At 50.8% G+C, this 18013-nt stretch overlaps 1 protein-coding gene across 14 annotated transcripts in view; it reads right to left on the bottom strand.

Annotated features, from left to right (window-relative positions):
• The window catches only part of PTK2 (protein tyrosine kinase 2), a 197514-nt gene that overhangs the window by 55968 nt on the left and 123533 nt on the right, over positions 1–18013 (bottom strand). For 8 of the 14 annotated variants that reach the window (XM_066265588.1, XM_066265595.1, XM_066265596.1 and 5 more), the window contains 7 exons: positions 15310–15327; positions 9344–9400; positions 7982–8002; positions 6827–6924; positions 4133–4217; positions 2996–3096; positions 396–511 (listed from right to left, as the gene is read on the bottom strand). In XM_066265588.1, coding sequence (XP_066121685.1) covers positions 396–511; positions 2996–3096; positions 4133–4217; positions 6827–6924; positions 7982–8002; positions 9344–9400; positions 15310–15327 — 496 coding nt within the window. Of the gene's footprint in view, positions 1–395; positions 512–2995; positions 3097–4132; positions 4218–6826; positions 6925–7981; positions 8003–9343; positions 9401–15309; positions 15328–16296; positions 16378–18013 lie in introns of all 14 variants that reach the window. The other 6 variants (XM_066265600.1, XM_066265599.1, XM_066265589.1 and 3 more) reach the window with 4 other exon arrangements.

Below are 18013 nucleotides of genomic sequence, written 5' to 3'. Positions count from 1 at the left end.
CACACCAGACCCAGGTTGTAATCAGAAATCCCAGAGAATGCCCCTCGATGTCACTCATGACATGGCCGTGTCCTGGGAGGTCCCAGAACCACGTGCTCACTGCTCTCATGCTGTGTTCAGGCGCTCCACAGTATTTGTGGGAGAAACAGCGGACCTGAATGTCACACAGGATACTTCCAACTCCATGTGAGAAAAAGCCCTTTACCCACGTGGACACTGGGCCATGGTGCCTCATTTGCTAGGGCGATGCAGCACCCACACAACCAGTCAGGTGGCAGAGGGCCTACCCCACACTCGCCCGCCAGGCCTTACCTGTGCACAAACCTTCTGCTCTCCAGGCAGAGGGCCTATCCCCACACTCGCCCGTGTCCCCACACTCGCCCGCCGGGCCTTACCTGTGCACAAACCGTTTGCTCTCCAGGTAGGCGAGAGCCGTGCTGAGCTGGTAGGCGTACAGGATCAGAGATGCCAGGTCCAAGCTGTACTTCCGGACTTGCAGAAATGACCTTAGCTTCGGGACAGCAACCAAAAGGAAAAGAAAAAGATGAGTGATGGAGAACAGAAATCTTCCGCAAAAGGCTACAACCAACAATGCTGCCCAACTCCCAATGTATTTTTAGGAGAATGGCTTCAGTTCTCCCCTAATAGAAAAAACATAACGAATGAAACATACAGTACTAGCTAGGAAATTATAATTAATGACTCATTTCAAATCCTACTGTTAAACTGGAATCTTCATGACTGAAGACCAAGTGCTGAAAAATTCAGAGAGATGTTTCTAGGGGGCGAATCAAAGCAGAGTATAAAATGTTGCTAAAGAATACTAGTTGGAAAACAAAAAGATCTAGTTACCACTCAAGCAAGCCCAATACACAGGTATGGGCAGCTCAGCCCACTCCACACGCTGCTGTGTCCCAGGCAAATCTGAGGGTAAGGTGGCGGGGATGGAGGAGTAGTCCCTGCACCCCTAGCCCCAGCCACTGCCATGGAGCTGTGGGTGCAGGTGGCAAAGCGGCCACACATCACTCATCCCATGGGGCTTCCCAGGGCTACCACTGCTGTTGTGATTAATTCAGCGAAATGCCCACCTAGCAGAAAAAGGCAGAGGAAGTGAACATTCTAATTCTACATGAAGGAGAAACATTTAGTTACAGATATTTAATCCCAAAGAATTAGCAAATTCTTCAAAAGCAAACGCAGAAAAATACTGTAGAGAAGTACAAGGAGCTCTCTCCCCACTGTATCTGAAGAGGTGGGCAGAGATGTCGTACAGGCACGTGCGTGGAGGAGAGCGCAGGCACCTGGGGCAGGGCCCCCGAAGGGGAAGGCCTGATGTGTCTCCAAGAGGAGGAAGGACCAGACAGCACTTTGGTTCCTCGAAGCTGGTAACCCCAACACTCAATAGAAGCAACACTGTGTTTGGCATCCTTTAAAAAACCGAGGAATGTGTGTACTGTTTTAGAAAGTTGCAATCCCAAGCTTCCGTACCAGAAAGCTAAGTACGGGCATCTGAAAAACCAGTCTGCTTACCCCCAGCCAGGCAGCTCCAGGGCACAGCAGGTGAGAGCGGGTGCTGGGCCCTGTGCCCACCGAGGGTCTGAGTCAGCAGTCTGGGTGGGTGCAGAGTCTGCATTTCAAACAAGCCTCCAGCTTTTGGTGACACAGAGAGTGAAGTTTCCGTGTTCAGGACAAAGTCAGATTGGGAGAGCTGTTCACTCTGTTAGTCACATTAAATAGAAACTGTGACTAATGTCTGTTGGCCTAAAAGACTGCAAAGTGAATTCTCAAAGGCAAAGGGACTGTGTAGATTTACCAAAATTCAGCATTAATTTACCACAGCTTCTTTCACCCTCAAACACAGGGCCAGCTCTGTGGGCAACAGCGGCTGAGAGGGAAAAGGAACCACTGGTCACCTGTGCTGCCCGTGCTGCCGGACTGGGCTCAGAGAGGACACTGCCCTGGGGGAGTCAGGATGATGGGGCGGGGTCAGGGTGATGGGGGCGGAGTCAGGGTGATGGGCAGGGCCAGGGTGACGGGATATGATGATGAACACACTGCACTCACAATCTCTGGACCAAAGCCATAGGACACATATCATAAACAGTGTGTCCATAAAGTCACGGTGCACTTCTGACCGGTCACAGGAAAGCAACAAAAGATGACATAAATGTGAAATCTGAACCAAATAAAAGGAAAACCCTCCCAGTTTCTGTAGGATGATGCAGCAGCATGTGCAGATGACATAACACCGTGTATACAACCGAGCAGCCCACAGCCATGCCAGTTGAGATGTGGACGGTACAGAGGAAAGTTCAATGTGGTCTGTGGCTCGCTAAATTTGAATCCGTGACCAAAGTGCAACGTGAATATTGGTGCATTTATAACGAAGCGCCACCACATAGGAATAACATTACTCGGTGGGATAAGCAGTCGAAGGAAACCGGCAGTTTGGTGGAGAAACCCCGTTCTGGTAGGCCATCAGTCAGTGACGAGTCTGTAGAGGCTATACGGGATAGCTACCTAAGGAGCCCTAAAAAATCTGTGTGTGGGCCCACATCGAACTGCACTGAATAGGTATGAAACTGGGAGAGTTTTCCTTTTATTTGGTGCAGATTTCACATTTCTATCGTCTTTTGTTGCTTTCCTGTGACCGGTCAAAAGTGCACCATGACTTTTACGGACACACTGTATTTCCTTTTCTTTTTATATTAAGATTCTTAAAAATTTATTTTAGAGGGAGGAGAGAGTAGGAAGGGGTGTGCTGGGGATGGACCAGGAAGCATCAACTCATAGTAGCTGCTTCTCGTGTGTGCCTTGACTAGGCAAGCCCTGGGTTTTGAACAGGCGACCTCAGCATTCCAGGTCAACACTCTATCCACTGCGCCACCACAGGTCAGGGTACTGCCCTGTCTTAAATGTACCCAGCTGAGCCAGCCCGCAGCGCTGGCCTGCAGCGCCGGCTCACCCGCATGGGCCAGGTCGGGACACACCGTACCTCTCCGAGTGTGCACAGCTCCATGATGATCCAGACAGGGTTCTCTGTGATGACGCCAATCAGCTTCACGATGTGAGGGTGGTCAAACTGACGCATGGTCACTGCGGAGAAGAGTGCCGTTATTCTCCCGACAGGGGTGGGGAAGATGGCTGACGCAGCCTGCGCTCCCGTGGCTACCCGCTCTGCAGTGATAAACTAGCTGAGACAGAACTCGCTGTCAGGACCTGTGCTCTGTGTAAGTGGGAGGTCAGGAACAGAGGTAAGGACAGACGTAGACATAACTGACAAGATTACAAGAGGGTTTCCTGACTTACTAATTGGCTGACTGTTATGTGGTAAGTATTCCCACAAACGGAGAGCAGAAGGCAGTCAGTTCATCGGTGTACATGGAATGAAGGATACTGAAATTCATCTGTATACCAATGTCCACCGAGTGGCTTCTGTGAGCAGAACAGACCTGGTCCTTGTCCCCCATGGAGCTCAAACTCAGAGGGCAGGACAATCATATATACCTTTAAGCAATGCCTATTTAATTATGAATACCTAGGAAGGAAGGAACACAGGCCTGTGACGAAGCTTCCAAGGACAGACTACTTTCTGTGGTCAGATGAGACGGGACCAGCCATGTGAAAGGAGAGACCCCTGGCTCAAGGGCAGGTGGGAAGGAGCCTGGTGGGCACACAGACGAGACAAGGGTCTGCGCTGAGCAGAAAACAGCGAGCCCCACTCAACCCTCCCCAGTCGGCTTCGTCACGGGCGCTGTGGGCCCTGAGTAGAGGGTGGTGTCTGCAGTGGGACTAGGGGACTGTCTGTCCTGCTCACCTCCCAACTCCAGGGCTGCAGCACATGGGCTAGGACCATTTCTGTATCTGCCCAGTTCCTGGGGGAAGATGTTTAATGGTACAAGGTAGTGAAGGACAGAGGGACAGTAACTCTATCTTCACACCGCAAACATTATGGATCACTAGGGAAAATCTGTAAGTATGGCCTCTACAAATATAGATATCAGCTTGCAAGAAAAGGTAATTAATGGAGTTGTCTACTAAAAGTCAAAACATTATTTGTCTTCTCCAGAAAACAGTTTGGATTTCACAGATAAAGTCAAATGGAGTTCCTCAGAAATTTCTAGAAACTTACAGGCTTCTTGAAGGAATTTCTCTCTCACGCTGTCAGAAGTACAGTTTTTACATGTTTTAATTGCAACGGCCAAAGCTGGGTTTTCCTGTTGGGAAATCACAGAATCACACAAATGCCACAGATGTCCTCTCTGTGCCCCAGGTTGTCTGTCCTGCAACCAGGAGACTTGGGGGACTGACAGGGCACTGGCCTGGAAGCCAAGGAGGTTCACCCTTTCTTGAAAAGGTTCAAGAGAGAGAGTAAAGGAATACAAGAAGAGGTCGTTTCAAGCCAATCGACAGAATGCCATGGCTGACTCTATTTCCCAGCGTGACTGCCTGGCTCCTGCTTGCTTTGTGCGGCCTTTGCCAGGCCACCCCGTCCTCTGTCCTCATTCTGAGATCTCCGTAGGGGCCTCACACTCTGCTGAGCAGGACCGCAGGGAAGGGACAGCTGGGAAGAAGGCAGGAGTACAGAGGTTAAGGAGCTGCTGATCCTCAACCCTGTGCCCTCCTCCTTCTTCTCCCTGGCCCCCCCCCCAACCCCAAGCAAGGTGGAGATCAACCCAGTGCCTGCAGCTCCAGGGGAAGAGGACACCTGGGTGTGCCTGTGCTCACTTCCCCTTCCCGCCCTGGGTGGGGCCAGAGGCCGTCACAGCACACAGTACTCTGGTACAAGAGTATAGAGCCCCTCAGTCCCTCCCAGGGCTGCAGAGCTCGCTGTCTGGTTTTAACAGTGGGTTTTAAATTCACAGGCTAATAGGGCTCCTAACTCGAGAACAGGGGCAGGACAGAGAGTGCCTGCTTCCTAGGAGAGTCAGCAGAGGCTAGAAGGTGGAGGTAAGGTGCTCCTGCTGGCACATGGCACGGCCCCTGTGACAGGCATGGCCTCAGGAGTGACTTCGGCAGGGCCGCAGGAGGCAGCAGCGTGGTTCTGCGGTTCCACAGTGGCCGCCATCCTCCCGCGTGGGGGAGCTGCTGCTGTCACAAGACTGGGCTTGGAAATGACGCCCGCAGCAAGTTTCTTGAGTGCTAATGAAACGTAACAGGCCACGCTTTCTCGGGAGAGCCCTGCGGTGGGCGGCGAGCAGCTGCCCACACAAGCTCCAGCTGGAGGGACTGACAGCAGAGGAGCCGTGGGAAGAAGAAACCTCACTGGGACCTGCTCACACCATAGCACACAGGCTCCATCCAGGGTCAGCTCTGTCCCTGTCACCTCCTCCGGTGCCAGGGGACTCCACCATCACTTCCATGTGACGTCCAAATGCCTATCTCCAGTCCCCACTTCTCCTTCCAGCCCAGACTCACACACCAACCTCCCTGCTCCCTGTCTTTTCTTAAGTGAGAAACAGAGATATAGAGACAGAGACAGACAGGAAGGGAGAGAGCTGAGAAACATCAACTCATAGTTGTGTCACTTTAGTTGTTCATTGATGGATTCTCATATGTGCCTTGACCAGGGGGCTCTAGCCAAGCTAGTGACCCCTTGCTTAAGTCAGTGACCTTGGGCTTTAAGCCGGTCACCATGGATCGTGTCTATTATCCGGCACTCAAATCGGATGGGCCCGCGCTCAAGGTGGTGAGCCCATGCTCAAGTCGGCAACCTCAGGATTTCAAACCTGGGTCTTCAGCCTCCCAGGTCAATGCTCTATCCTCTGCACCACCACCAATCAGGCTATACTATTATTTTTGAAATGTTTAAAATCACTGATCCAATGAAAGACGTGACAGGAGGTGCTGGCGAGGCTGTGCACTGGCCCTCACTCTGCCGCTGGAAGGAGACGTGAAGTCTGTCTAGCAAACAGCTGGCAGTGCAGGAGGTGCCGCAGTTTCTGTAAGACCCAGCAGTTCCAGTTCGAGACACACTCGAGAACCGAGAACTTGTACAGAGACTGTGCACAGATTTCACAACAGCATTCTTTATACTAGTCAAACAGCGGTAACAACCCAAGTAACCATTAACTGATGAGTGGGTAATGGAAAGTGGGACATCCACACAATGGATTGCTATTTGCCCATAGAAAGGGGTGTAGCTCCGTTCCACGACACAACACAGCAGACCGAAACCACCACAAAAGGCCGCGCATCGTGTGACCCCACTTGCAAGGGGACGTCCAGAGCAGGCCAGTCTAGAAAGCTGCCGAGCGCCTGCCAGCCGCTGGGGGGGGGGGGGGGGGGGGGTGACAGAGAGGAACTGCCAACAAGGGTCTCACTTGGGTAAAAACTGTTCTAAAATTGACTGTGTATATGGTTGTAAAACTGCGAATATACTTAAAAAATCCCCACTGAATTGTATATATAAAAGAGTGAATCTTGTAGTATGTGAATTATATCTCAATAAAGCAATTATTAAATCAATCATTTTAGAAATTCACTTATCTCTTTTGGAGAGCAATTTGGGGCAAATGAATGTTCTTTTCTTGACAAGGCAGGCTAGTGGGAGTACCGGCTAACTGCTGTCAGCCCGGGCTGTCTGTGCTCGCTGCACCCAGAGGGACTGTCGTCTGGAGTCGTGCCTGGGACACAGGCTGGAAGAGCAAGCTGAGCAGACACAGACCCAGCCTGCTGGGAGCCATTCTGCCAGGCGCTCATTTCTGAATATATTAAGTAAGTTGACCCACATGATGAGCTTAAAAAAACCACCACAGATACCTTGAAGAAATGAGGACTGGAAGACAGACAGACAGTCAAAAGCAGCCCAGACTCTCGCACTTACCGGGCTCACGTAGACACCTTGGTGCACGTCTCCAAACTGGCCTTCTCCAATGCACCGCCCGAGCTCTATCCTTTCTCTCTGAATCTCATAGTCTCTGGCTGCAAAACAGGACCCGCGTGTCAGAGTGGGAGCACTGTTCCGAGGGCAGACACAGCCCGACACACTGCGTCTCATTAACATCCATGAGTAAAAACCTCATCACAGCACATCTTTCAACGAAAATGCTTTAAACATAGTGGAATTCTCTTAAACAGCATTGTAAAGAAGCGTATGGAACTGTTACGGCACTGGCTGAACTATCAAAGCACTGAGTTCTATTATAGGTAGGTATTTTTGTATTTCTTAATGTCTGATTTACTTTACATCTATTTGATAGTTTTCTAAATAACTTCTCTAAGTATTAAATTTATGCTGAATTAATAAGTGCTATTAGTTCAGGTATTAATATATGAAGACTAAAAAAGTTATTTAAAGCAATTATTTTATAAATAACTAAGGTTGGTGAATATGGAGGCAACAAAAAAATCATGTCATAAGTAACTATGTTTTAGAAGTTTAAGAGTGTTCCACTTTATTACAATCCTGTATCAACATTATTCATGGAGCTAAAAGAGTTTAAAGAGGTAGATTCTAAAAATTAATTTCAAAATTACACGGCTTGAAATCAGGTTGAACATATCGCATAAATTATGAGAATTTTATATTTTTGAGAGAATTTGCCTTAAATTAATGTATGAGATTGCTGATTTACACAAAACCAATTACTGACAGGTTCTCGAGGCCCATGGAAGAAAATGCCCACCGGGAACCCAGAAGATTGACCTGAGCAACTCGCTGCTCAGGTGTCTGGATGCCTTCCTGTCAGAGGGCAATGTCCCAGGTGTCCTCACCAATGGAACACAGCAGCAGCCAAACATGCTCAAACTTTCCCCCTGGTTTATCGAATTATAAAGCAGGCAGAAAATGCAAACCAAATTTCAGATGGTTATTTTCCTCTTTAAAATCACTTTAGCTAGGAGTTCCATTGATTTAACAACAGGAGTAAACCAATGAAAAACAGTTTAAAAATAAAAGTTAACTGAAAACCGAAACACCCGTATCATCCCACAGGTTGCAAAGGCAAGCAAATGCAGTTATTATAAGAAACCCTGTTACCTTCGTCTATTCCATAGCTTTCTGGATTGCAATTAAGAGAGAGAAAAATTGAAGACCTTGCTTAGAGATAACTGATAGCAATTAAGTTAACAACAACAAATTTGGAGAGTACATTTCAATAATATTCACTTTAAGTATTTCAACCACGAACGATGAGTTGAAAAAGAGGCCTAGACGCAGCAGAAACTCATCTCTTTGAGTTAACTCAATGTGATACCAACAATGCTCTGAAGTCCCAGCTCAAAGTCCTTTATGAGAACTCATTTTTGTGGGCTCTAGATAAAAGTCAGCTGTGTTGAACATTTATTACTCAACTCCAACTAATAAATATGCAAACAAAAATTTGAATTCTTCAAAGGAATGTACAAATGACTAAATGGCTAACCAAAAATTAACACTTTCCCAGCTTGCTCCTAACACTTAGGTGTCAGCTCTTGCCTCTGTCTCAAATCACTCTCTAAGAATACAGGGGTTCCGGACAGAGCAGACAGGGTGCCCAGGCCCCCCCCCCAGGACCCCCCGGGGTTGTACGTGCCTCAGCAATTGCGCTGTTTCTCTTTCTCTCAGGACAACTCCTCAGTGTACACAGTTAGTCTCAATGCAAGCATCTTCTCAAGTATTTACACAACAGGGAAAAGCACCCCAGACATTTATGTTGCAAATGTGTACAGCTCTACTGAAATCAGGATATTGACGGTTGAATTATTAAGACCCCTGAGGCTGCAAGGTGGAATCCTAATGGGGCCTCTTTAAGAGGCAGGTTTATGAGATTGTAAATGTGAATGACATTTCAAGAGTATCTCCAATTCAAGATCTGAGACTACATTCTCCAACTGGAGATCGGGGGCTTCCAGATCTCCTCTACCAGCAAGCAGCACAGCAGAGAGAGGCAGAGTGTGGACATTTCCAGGTGCAGGGGGTCCCCCTTTCCACACCTCCCACCCCAGGCTGCACGGACTAAATTAGAGAAGTTCCCTGTACCAGTTAGTCCAGGGCAACGGAGAACAACCTTTCAAAGGGGGGGGGGGATGCAACTCAATGAATACACATATTCAAATAAATTAAATACAGGTGTGTGTGTGTGTTTAACTTTAAATAGCACTCATTATCTGTAGAGAGGAAATACTCTAAGCAATAAAAATTATACCATCAGAAAGCCAGAAAGCAGGAAGACAAAAGCCCATAACTAAATGAACAGACATTCGAATTTTAGGCAGATAAAATGTGGAATTCTGAAGGTAGAAAAGAAGACTGGTTCTGTGCTAAATGAGGTGATGAGAACAGTCCGACAAGGAACCTCAGCCCCTAAGTTTTCACATGTGCACTACCGCAAGTCTGAATGTAACACAGCAGAAGTCTTACTCGAGGGCATGGTGTAGGTGTCCTCTTCGTCTATGATCTCGGCATAGTCGTCTGTTTCTGCAGCAAAGGAAAACACATGTTGGAAGAGGTTAAATGTCTGACCTCTTGGCCTGTAACAAGTTTGGAAAGGCAAAATCGTCTGCCTAAATCCCCTTCTACGCTGTCATTTTCTCTAAACACTTATTATCCATTTTTGCTCACACATGAGTCATTATGGAATAAGTGACATCATGGTCCACTGTGCTATGAGACAGAGGCTTGTTTCTCAGAGAGCAGACAGAGCTGACACAGAAAGCCCTTGTGAAGAACAGAAAGACATGGGACAGGTCCGCAGTGACCCAGCCCCAGCCTCGGTGCCCGGAAGCATGCTGGGCAGCACACTGCTGCCCCCTGGAGTCCCCACAACACTGCCACCCGCCGCAGTCGGGACGCCAGAGATTCGTCTCCGTGTCGGAGTCTGGAGAACAAAATGGCAGCCGATTTCTGGGGAGATAACAGGGCTGATCTATTTCATTTCAGGGCAAAAGCAACTCTAGTGACCTTTCCACTCAGATACACATTCGTGTCAAAAGGGTAGAGGAGCTCCCAAAAAGAACAAAACGAGACCAAAGAACATATAAAAATGAGTTCTCCTCTGAGCTAAGGGCAAGGAGTTCCAGGTTTCCACTTACTCCTTTCCGAGACACAGCAACTTAGAGATCCACCACCAATTAATGGGGGCAGAGGCCAGGCGAAGGAAACCACCGCACGCGCTGAACAATCTGAAAGGAGACAAGCTCCCACCATTCAGCACAGGAGGGTTTGGGCTGCTGGGCCGGAGGGGGAGGGGTGGCCCTGTGGGGGTCTCACCTGGAGAGAGCTCTACGTCAACCTCTGCCCGGCAGCCTGGGAAGCCCTGCAGAAGCAAAGCTAAAAGCTCTCTCTTCTCTGATGCCATGATCACTTCATGCTGATGTTAAAATGACAGAAACCAACGGAAATGGAGACCGCACAGCTGACACTCTCTGGGGCCAGCCATCCCACGCGTGGCTATGGGACTGAGGGAGAGTGGGGGGCCAGCCGTCCCACGCGTGGCTATGGGAATGAGGGAGAGTGGACCTCAGAGTTCCCGGGAGGAGTCATTTCCTAGTTTGTAACCACCACTACAAGTTACCAAAGTAAAAAAAAGTCAAGTGGAAGAATGTAAATAAACTAATTCTAAGACATTTAGCAAATATAAACTATTCATAAGTCCTACATATAGGTAGATCATCTATAGTAGTTTTACATGTCTACCCTAACCCTATACTACCTACAGGACTGAAGAAAAATAAATCTACCACAAACTTTACATTCTTTTTATGTTTATTTTATTGGTTTTAGAGGGAGCAGAGGGAGGGAGGGAGGAAAGGAAGAAGGAAGGGAGGGAGGAAGGGAGGGAGGGAGGGAGGGAGGGAGGGAGGGAGGGAGGGAGAGAGACAAGAACATCGATCTCTTCCTGTAAGCGCCCTGACTGGGGATCGAACTGGCAGCCTCTGCTCTTCGGGATGACGTTCTAACCAACTGAGCTATCTAGCCAGGGCAAACTGTACATCCTTTTATTTCTATATTTCTCCCTCTTCTCCGTTCTCAGTAAAGACTGAGAACAGTAAACCACCATGATCTGGACTACAGTTTTGCTTCTGTGGTGTAAGATACTTAACTTAAGACCCTGTGAACCATGTCCGAGGGAAGCAGGGAGCCACTCAGGCAGGTAAGGAACAGGACTGAGCAAGAGGACTCGACTCTCATGGCAGAGACAGAAGCAGTGGGTTACCCGACAGCCCCAGCAGCTTGCGAACCACTTCCTCTCTAATTCTGCCATTCAACAAGCTCCGCTGCACACACGCCCAGCAGAACCCTCAGCTGGCTAAGGCTGAGTGCCCATGGAGGATGCTCCCCTTCCTGCATTCTCTCATCCAAAGCACAGACCTGCAGATGGAACGGCCCACTGACCCTAAGTGGGCAAGGTGCTGGCACAAGAGCTGCTCAGAGCCCACCCGCTGCCCTCCCCTAGCCACCACTACCAGGCTGTGTCGCGAATCCTCAACAGCCCTGCACGTGGCTCTGAGCTCCACCAAGCACATGTTATGGATCAGTCCAGGGCTCAGGCCCCCAACCTTCCCACAGCCATAGGAGTCATCATGGCCAGTCTTGGGCCTGAGGGGGCAAGGTGTGACCGTCGCCCAGAGGGCGTGCTATGTGCTGACTACTGCCAGCTTGAGCCACACCTGTTCAGAGACCCCTCCTCACACTAACCTTCCATTCCTCTTAATCAAGGGGCCTGCTGTATTTCCTCAGCACCCATGACTACCAACAACCTGACAGTCCTCTGGCGTCTGGTCAACGGCCTGCCCCCTCTCCAGAACAAGGACCCAGTGGGGGTGGACATGACTCAGCTCCTAAGCAGTGCCTGACACAGAAAGGTCGCTCAGGAAACACCTGCCCAACAAGAATGAGTGCCTCATGGCAACACAGTGAAGGGACACGTCTCCATGAAACTGGGAAGGAGGAGCCAAGTAGCATGTGCGAGGCTGCACAGAGGGTGCAGGACAGAACGCTGTGATGGGGACATGGCGGGGGGATGACCTGCCTGACCCCCACTGACTCTGCCTCAGCTGCGCCTCCCGGGCAGAGTGAGAACACACACCCCGTGGAGACGCAGGGAGCTGAGACTGCCCTGCGGCGTGAACGCCTGCCTCGCTCCTCCACCCTCTCGGGAGGGCACGGGACCTCCTGGTCTGACGGTAATGGCCTCCAGGGCTGCCTGTTTCTACAGAACCCTCAGTGGAGACACCAATTCTGAAGGCGTGAGAATGAATGGCTCCCGCTCATCAGGCCAGCACACAGAGCTGGATCAGGAACGGTCAAGTGCGCCCGGGGGTTAATCTGCCTTTTCCTTTGCTGCCGTGTAAACTCTACACACAACTGTGGGGGCAAGCAGGGCTCTCGGGAATTGCTCCTGATGGCTGGGGCGGGGCGGGGGGCGCACTGCCTGCCAGGCATGGTGCTCCGGTCGGTCCTGGGCGTCAGCACCGCTGCAGGGACAGGGACCCGCTGCAGCCTCCGCGTCAGCTTCTCCACAGGCCCCTCGAGTGGCAGCACTGGCACGTTGCTGCAAGCACTTCTGATACTGATTTGGCTCTACTCCTGTCTCTCTTCCCGGGCACTAGGGTCAGGGGCTAGCACGACACTGGCTGGGGAGGCATTTCCACACTCCAGGGCCCCTGAGAAACGGCAGCCCCGCCTGACACTGTCTGGGCCTCTAAAAAAATGGCAAGAGATAAAAAATGAGCAGAAAGCAAGAGACAGCTTCAAAGACCTGGACACAAACGAAGGGAGGTGCCCTCGCCCGATGATGGACCGGCACTGCGGAGAGCTCACACCTGCCTGCCACACAGCACACAGTCACCACACTGTCGTGTCATCCTTGGGACACTCCTACGAGGTGGGCCTTCTCATCACCCCTTCTACAGGTGGGAAACTGAGGCACCCAGAGGAGATATGAGTCTCTCGGGGTCCCAAAGCCAGCGGCATGGCAGCCTGTGGCCAGAAGGCCCCTGCAGCACACGCCTTCCTTGGGCACTGACTCGTGAGACTGCTCCCCTAGGGATGTTCTGGGACCCTGGCCCTCGCGGGCAGTGTCCCTCCAGCACTGCTCACAGGAAGGCTTCTCAGGGCTGTGTACTTGGGAAATCAGGAGACAATTTCGGCGTGCCTCGCTCATGGGCTAACCATTTTGAAATAAACATTAAAAAAACCCCAGAGACTTCTAAAACCTTGAACCACATTATAATCTGAAAAGTGTGGTAGGTATCACTAAGCTCTCATTCTAAAGCAAGGTGAAGAGAGGCACAGGCCAGTCCTGCTGACAAGGGCGACATGCACAGGAAGAGCCCGACACCCGGCAGTGGCTGGGAGGGTCAGTCTGCAGTCTGAGGGGAGACGCCACTGTGGACAGCAGGCAGCCTCCTGGCTGTCAGCAAAGGACTGAACCAAGCCTTCTGGCCCCCACTTCTCCAGTGCTGGCCACCGCGACTCTGCTTCCTCGGCTCTGCTCCCTAGAAAGAGGCTGTACGCAAGGTGACTCTCACCATGCCCTCTGCTTGACTGGCAGGACGTGGTGGCCCTCTCCCCAGCTGGCATTGGTGTTGGCTTGGACACCTACAATTCTGACAACTGTCGTCCTGACACGCCTTCTGCTGCCTTGGGAAGTGTGACTGCATCCCCAGTCCCATGTGATGACAGCTGCACAGTGACTGGATTCCGTGGCCACACGGGGACGGACGGGGACAGACGGGCCCCGCAGCTCTCCCGGGACTGCTGAGCCTGGTGAGCCCACATGCCCCGCTCTCCCTCGGCAGCAGCTACGGACCCAGCCCCGTGGCGCCCTGTCTGTGAAAGGCCAGCAGTAAATGCTTTAGACTGTGCGGCTCACACTCACACCTGCTGGTCACACCTAGTGGGCGAGAGCCACAGACACCATGTGACACACGGGGGACCGTGTTCTAATACAGCTGACTTGGGACACTGACATTTGAAGCTCATGTAGCTTTGATGCCTCAACACTATTATTCTACTTTGACTTTTTCCGCAACCCTCATAAAACGTACTAAGTCTTCCTTAGCACAAGGAGCAACATGAAGACAGCGGGGCCATGCTTGGCCTGCAGACCTTGGTTTCTGGACGCCTGACCCAAGCTAAGGGACGCAGGGCCTGAGGCTCCACCCGTGTTGTCTAACATGGGGATGGTGGTGCTTGCCTCAACTACAGTGTTAGGAAAGTCAAATGTGAGGAAGTGTCTCTACACAACTTCTGCGCTGTGAGTCACTCTAACAACCATCCGGGACACAGGAGACGAGCGTCTGCTCAAGGTCACTGCATGTCAGCTGCTGGCAGGGTGGGGCGGAGCGGAAAGTGGGCGGCCGGAGCCTGAGGCCGGCCCACTCACCCGCGGCCACTCTGCACATTCTGACCACTGCGCACAGAAGACCCTCCATGCACGGAAGTAGCTAACTTGTGGCCCCCACGGCGTCACTCCAGAAATGAGCTCAAGTGTCTGGCTCTAAGGCCCTTGGAGGACACGCCCTTCTCCAAAGCCACAATGAGTGAAGAGCCCCGCTGCAAATGCAGGCCCGTCACCAAAATGAACACGGATGAAATCTTCACCGAAAGCAACCTGTCATTCGATCACGAGGACAACGCAGCCCCCTTGCTCTCTGGTTATAAATCTGACCCCTGTGGTAGAAAAGAGCATTCGATCACGAGGACAATGCAGCCCCCTTGCTCTCTGGTTATAAATCTGACTCCTGTGGTAGAAAAGAGCATTCAATCACGAGGACAACGCAGCCCCCTTGCTTTCTGGTTATAAATCTGACTCCTGTGGTAGAAAAGAGCATGGAGTCACATGCAGGCCATGCAGGAGGCAAGCAGAAAACACGAGGCTACAGGGGCTGGACTTCCAGTTTAACAAGCGCCATCCTCCACTGCTCAGGAAATCACTGTTGCTCTGCAGCCGCACTGCCCCGTCACCTGAGTCTGTGGGGCTGATGTCCCCCAACCTGCCCCTCTGCCCTCACTTCCGGACCGGAGCTGTCACCCATGCTCGGAGACGGCACAGAGCTCCGCCACTCACCGCTGTCAGGTATGATTCCTGCTGCCGAATGACACCATTCGGACATTTCCCCACAGCTCTGCTGCGGGAATGACACCCAGAAAACTCACTATGCAGGTAGATGCCGCAGCGGACCATGGACGTGATGGAGCGACCGCTCTCCTTCCCGTGTCAGAGCCCCACGCCACAGTGGCGAGACTGCGCTCACACCATCACTGTTCACAGGTGTTGTTGCATCAAAACCACATTCTGCCTTTCATTCAACATCAAACTACATTTATATCAATAAACAACTATCTCACATTAGTAACATGAATGTGAAAATAAATATTACCGTCCCCACTAACTTCATCTGCAGATCCAGGTGGCATGCAAAGAAAGGGGGGAGGGGGGAGGGGGAGAGAGGGAAAACACTATTAAAATGACAAGTAAATCAAAGTGTAAGGAAAACAAAACATTACCCCCCAAGGTCTACTTCAGACGCTAAGAGAAGGGCTGCGTAGCCGGCTTGTTTACCTGGTTTACGGCATCCACACTTGCACGCTGCCCACGCAATATGCAGCACACGGCAGCGCTGAGTGCTAAGGCGCTCTCTTTCTACCACACTAAACAAAGTCACCTGGGTAGCCTCTCACAGTTAAATGTTAGAATGGCTTCTACCGCCCCCCCTCCCCAGAATCTAGACCCTCTCGGATAAAATGAAAACGGAGGCCATCAGTGTGCAGCTGGCTGGTAAGGAGGGCCCAGCCCGCAGGCTCTCGCCGTGGGCCCGGCATGCACTCGCAGGGCCGGCGCGGGAAGCTGGGCCCACAGGCAAGACTCCATTTACATTTGCACAGTGCACGGAGAAATTCCTGTTCCTCACTGCAAGTCTGCTTTCCCAGAAACCTCTCCCAGGGGCCCGGCCGCCTCTGCCCTCGCGTCCCGGCACAGCCGCCCTGAGCAAAGAAAGCAGACTCGCTTGCCACTGCCTCCATTCCACCGCATGCTACACCAGGAAGCCCACAGTGCAAACACGGGCTCCCGCTGGCCCCGTGCTACCACACGAACGCCCACAGGTGGAACTGAGAAGCTCCCTCTCGCCCTGTCGTGCATGCACGCACACATCAGCAAACAGGCAAACAGTCTTCTGTCCACAGAGCAGCCCAAAGACCTTCACGCAACCCTCGCGCCCGTGTCACTGCTGGGCAGCGGGCAGCACACACACAGACAACCCCATAAAGGTACGTTCTACTCAGGACCGTCTACAAGCATCTGGTTAATCCGCTGCCTGGGCCCTGCGGTTAATAAGAGCCTGTGCAAACGTGAGTGCAATGAGTACCGGCAGGAGGCTCGTGGGAGCAGAAGACCAAAGGGAGAAAGCGCCTAGCTTTCTTAACCTTATGCTGGCAGTGACTGACTCCTTTACAAAGAAGCAGGAGGAAAGAGAGAAACAGAAACATTATTTCAATAAATAAGGAACGTCTGTTACATTTTAAGGCATAGCTATAAAAACAAACACAAAATTGCAATACTTTACTTGACTATGGACACATAATATCTCATTATGATTGACTTGGTTTTTAAAAAACAGTATTTTAAAATGCAATTTCCTTTTCTGGCAAAGGTTAGCACTAGATAAACTTTTAGCAAGACACAAGGACAGTCTCACAGCTCTGCAGTCAGCTCTGAAGGTACAGCAGAGAGCTTTAGAAGTAACAAAACCAAAACAAGTGAAACAAGACAAAAAAATAAAGACTTCATTTATAATTCCAGATTCTTGTGAATACTGAACATTCAACTATACAGAAAAATTACAAAATATTGATCTGTGAAATTGGGTTCTGATTGGTGAAAGAGCTTTATGAGCCATTCCCTCCAAATTATCAGCAAAGACACGGACTCACAGTGCACACCTTAAAAATTGCCTTCACATAAAACACTGGTGCTGAGGATGTTTGAAGGCACAGGTTGCAAAGCCCTCCACCTACTAGCACCCTTCACGCACCCACTCCCTCGTTCACGTCCTCAAAGCTCAGCTGAAAGTCAACTCTGGAGAGCAGGCACCTGCCAGGTCAACAAGGTGCACGCCAGCTGGCCAGGGGCTCACGGCAGTGAGGAAACAAGAAACAGGTACGGTGCAGGAGGGCAACAGTGGACACATCACAGCAGAGTCAAACGGGACACACGACACAGCCCTTTAAGATGCAGCAGTGAAAACAGACGGACTCACACACAGAGAACAGACAGGCTGACAGCTATGGGAGGAGGGCTGGGCTAGGGAGGTGGAGGGGTGGAGCAAAAAAAAGGACAAAAGAAAAAAACCCTCATGGACATGGACAACAGTGATGGCCAGGTGGAGGTGGAGGAGGGTCTGGGGCACCAATGGTGGATGAGGACTTGACTTGGGGGTGAACACACAATACTGGGTGCAGAGATATACTGTAGAATTGGGCACTGGAAACCTGTATGATTAAGTCAACCAGTATCACCCTAATAAAGTCAATAAAAAATTAATAAAAATAAGTAAAATGGAAAGGTGCTGCAGTAATAACATGTGACAGAAAAGATGTGGGTGGCATGACAATTTAACAGCAGACCAACAGAGGCCCATCAAGGGATCAGGACAAGTATGGGCCCAGGGTGAGGACGGGCCAGGGCTAAGTGGCAATAATTTACGGACACTAATGACACGTTAGGGGCAGAAATCTAAGGGGACAGCCTCGGTCTTCAGTTACACAAGTAAAGCACAGTCCCTGTGACCAGGTGTCTCAATTCTATTCCTTTCCTCAGACGTACGGCTCAGTCCTGACGATGCTGAGCTTCACCTGAGCCCTGAGTTCTGAGAAAACAGTCCTTCTGGTGAATCCCCCAGCCTGGGGTGGTCATGGGAACCCCCTACCCTCAACAGTGTTAAGTATCCATGAATTCCTAAGGAGGCTCATAAAGAGGACACCCCACAAAGCATCATCTGGGGAGGGAGGCAACGTATCATTTAAAAACTGGTGAACAGGGGGAAAGAATAGGGAGGTCTCTACAGTACGAACCATTCCCAGGTC

This window comes from Saccopteryx bilineata, chromosome 3, assembly GCF_036850765.1.
Source record: "Saccopteryx bilineata isolate mSacBil1 chromosome 3, mSacBil1_pri_phased_curated, whole genome shotgun sequence".
NCBI classification, from domain to species: domain Eukaryota; kingdom Metazoa; phylum Chordata; class Mammalia; order Chiroptera; family Emballonuridae; genus Saccopteryx; species Saccopteryx bilineata.
Note: the sequence above shows the minus strand (reverse complement) of the source record. Positions and strands in the feature narration are given on the sequence as shown.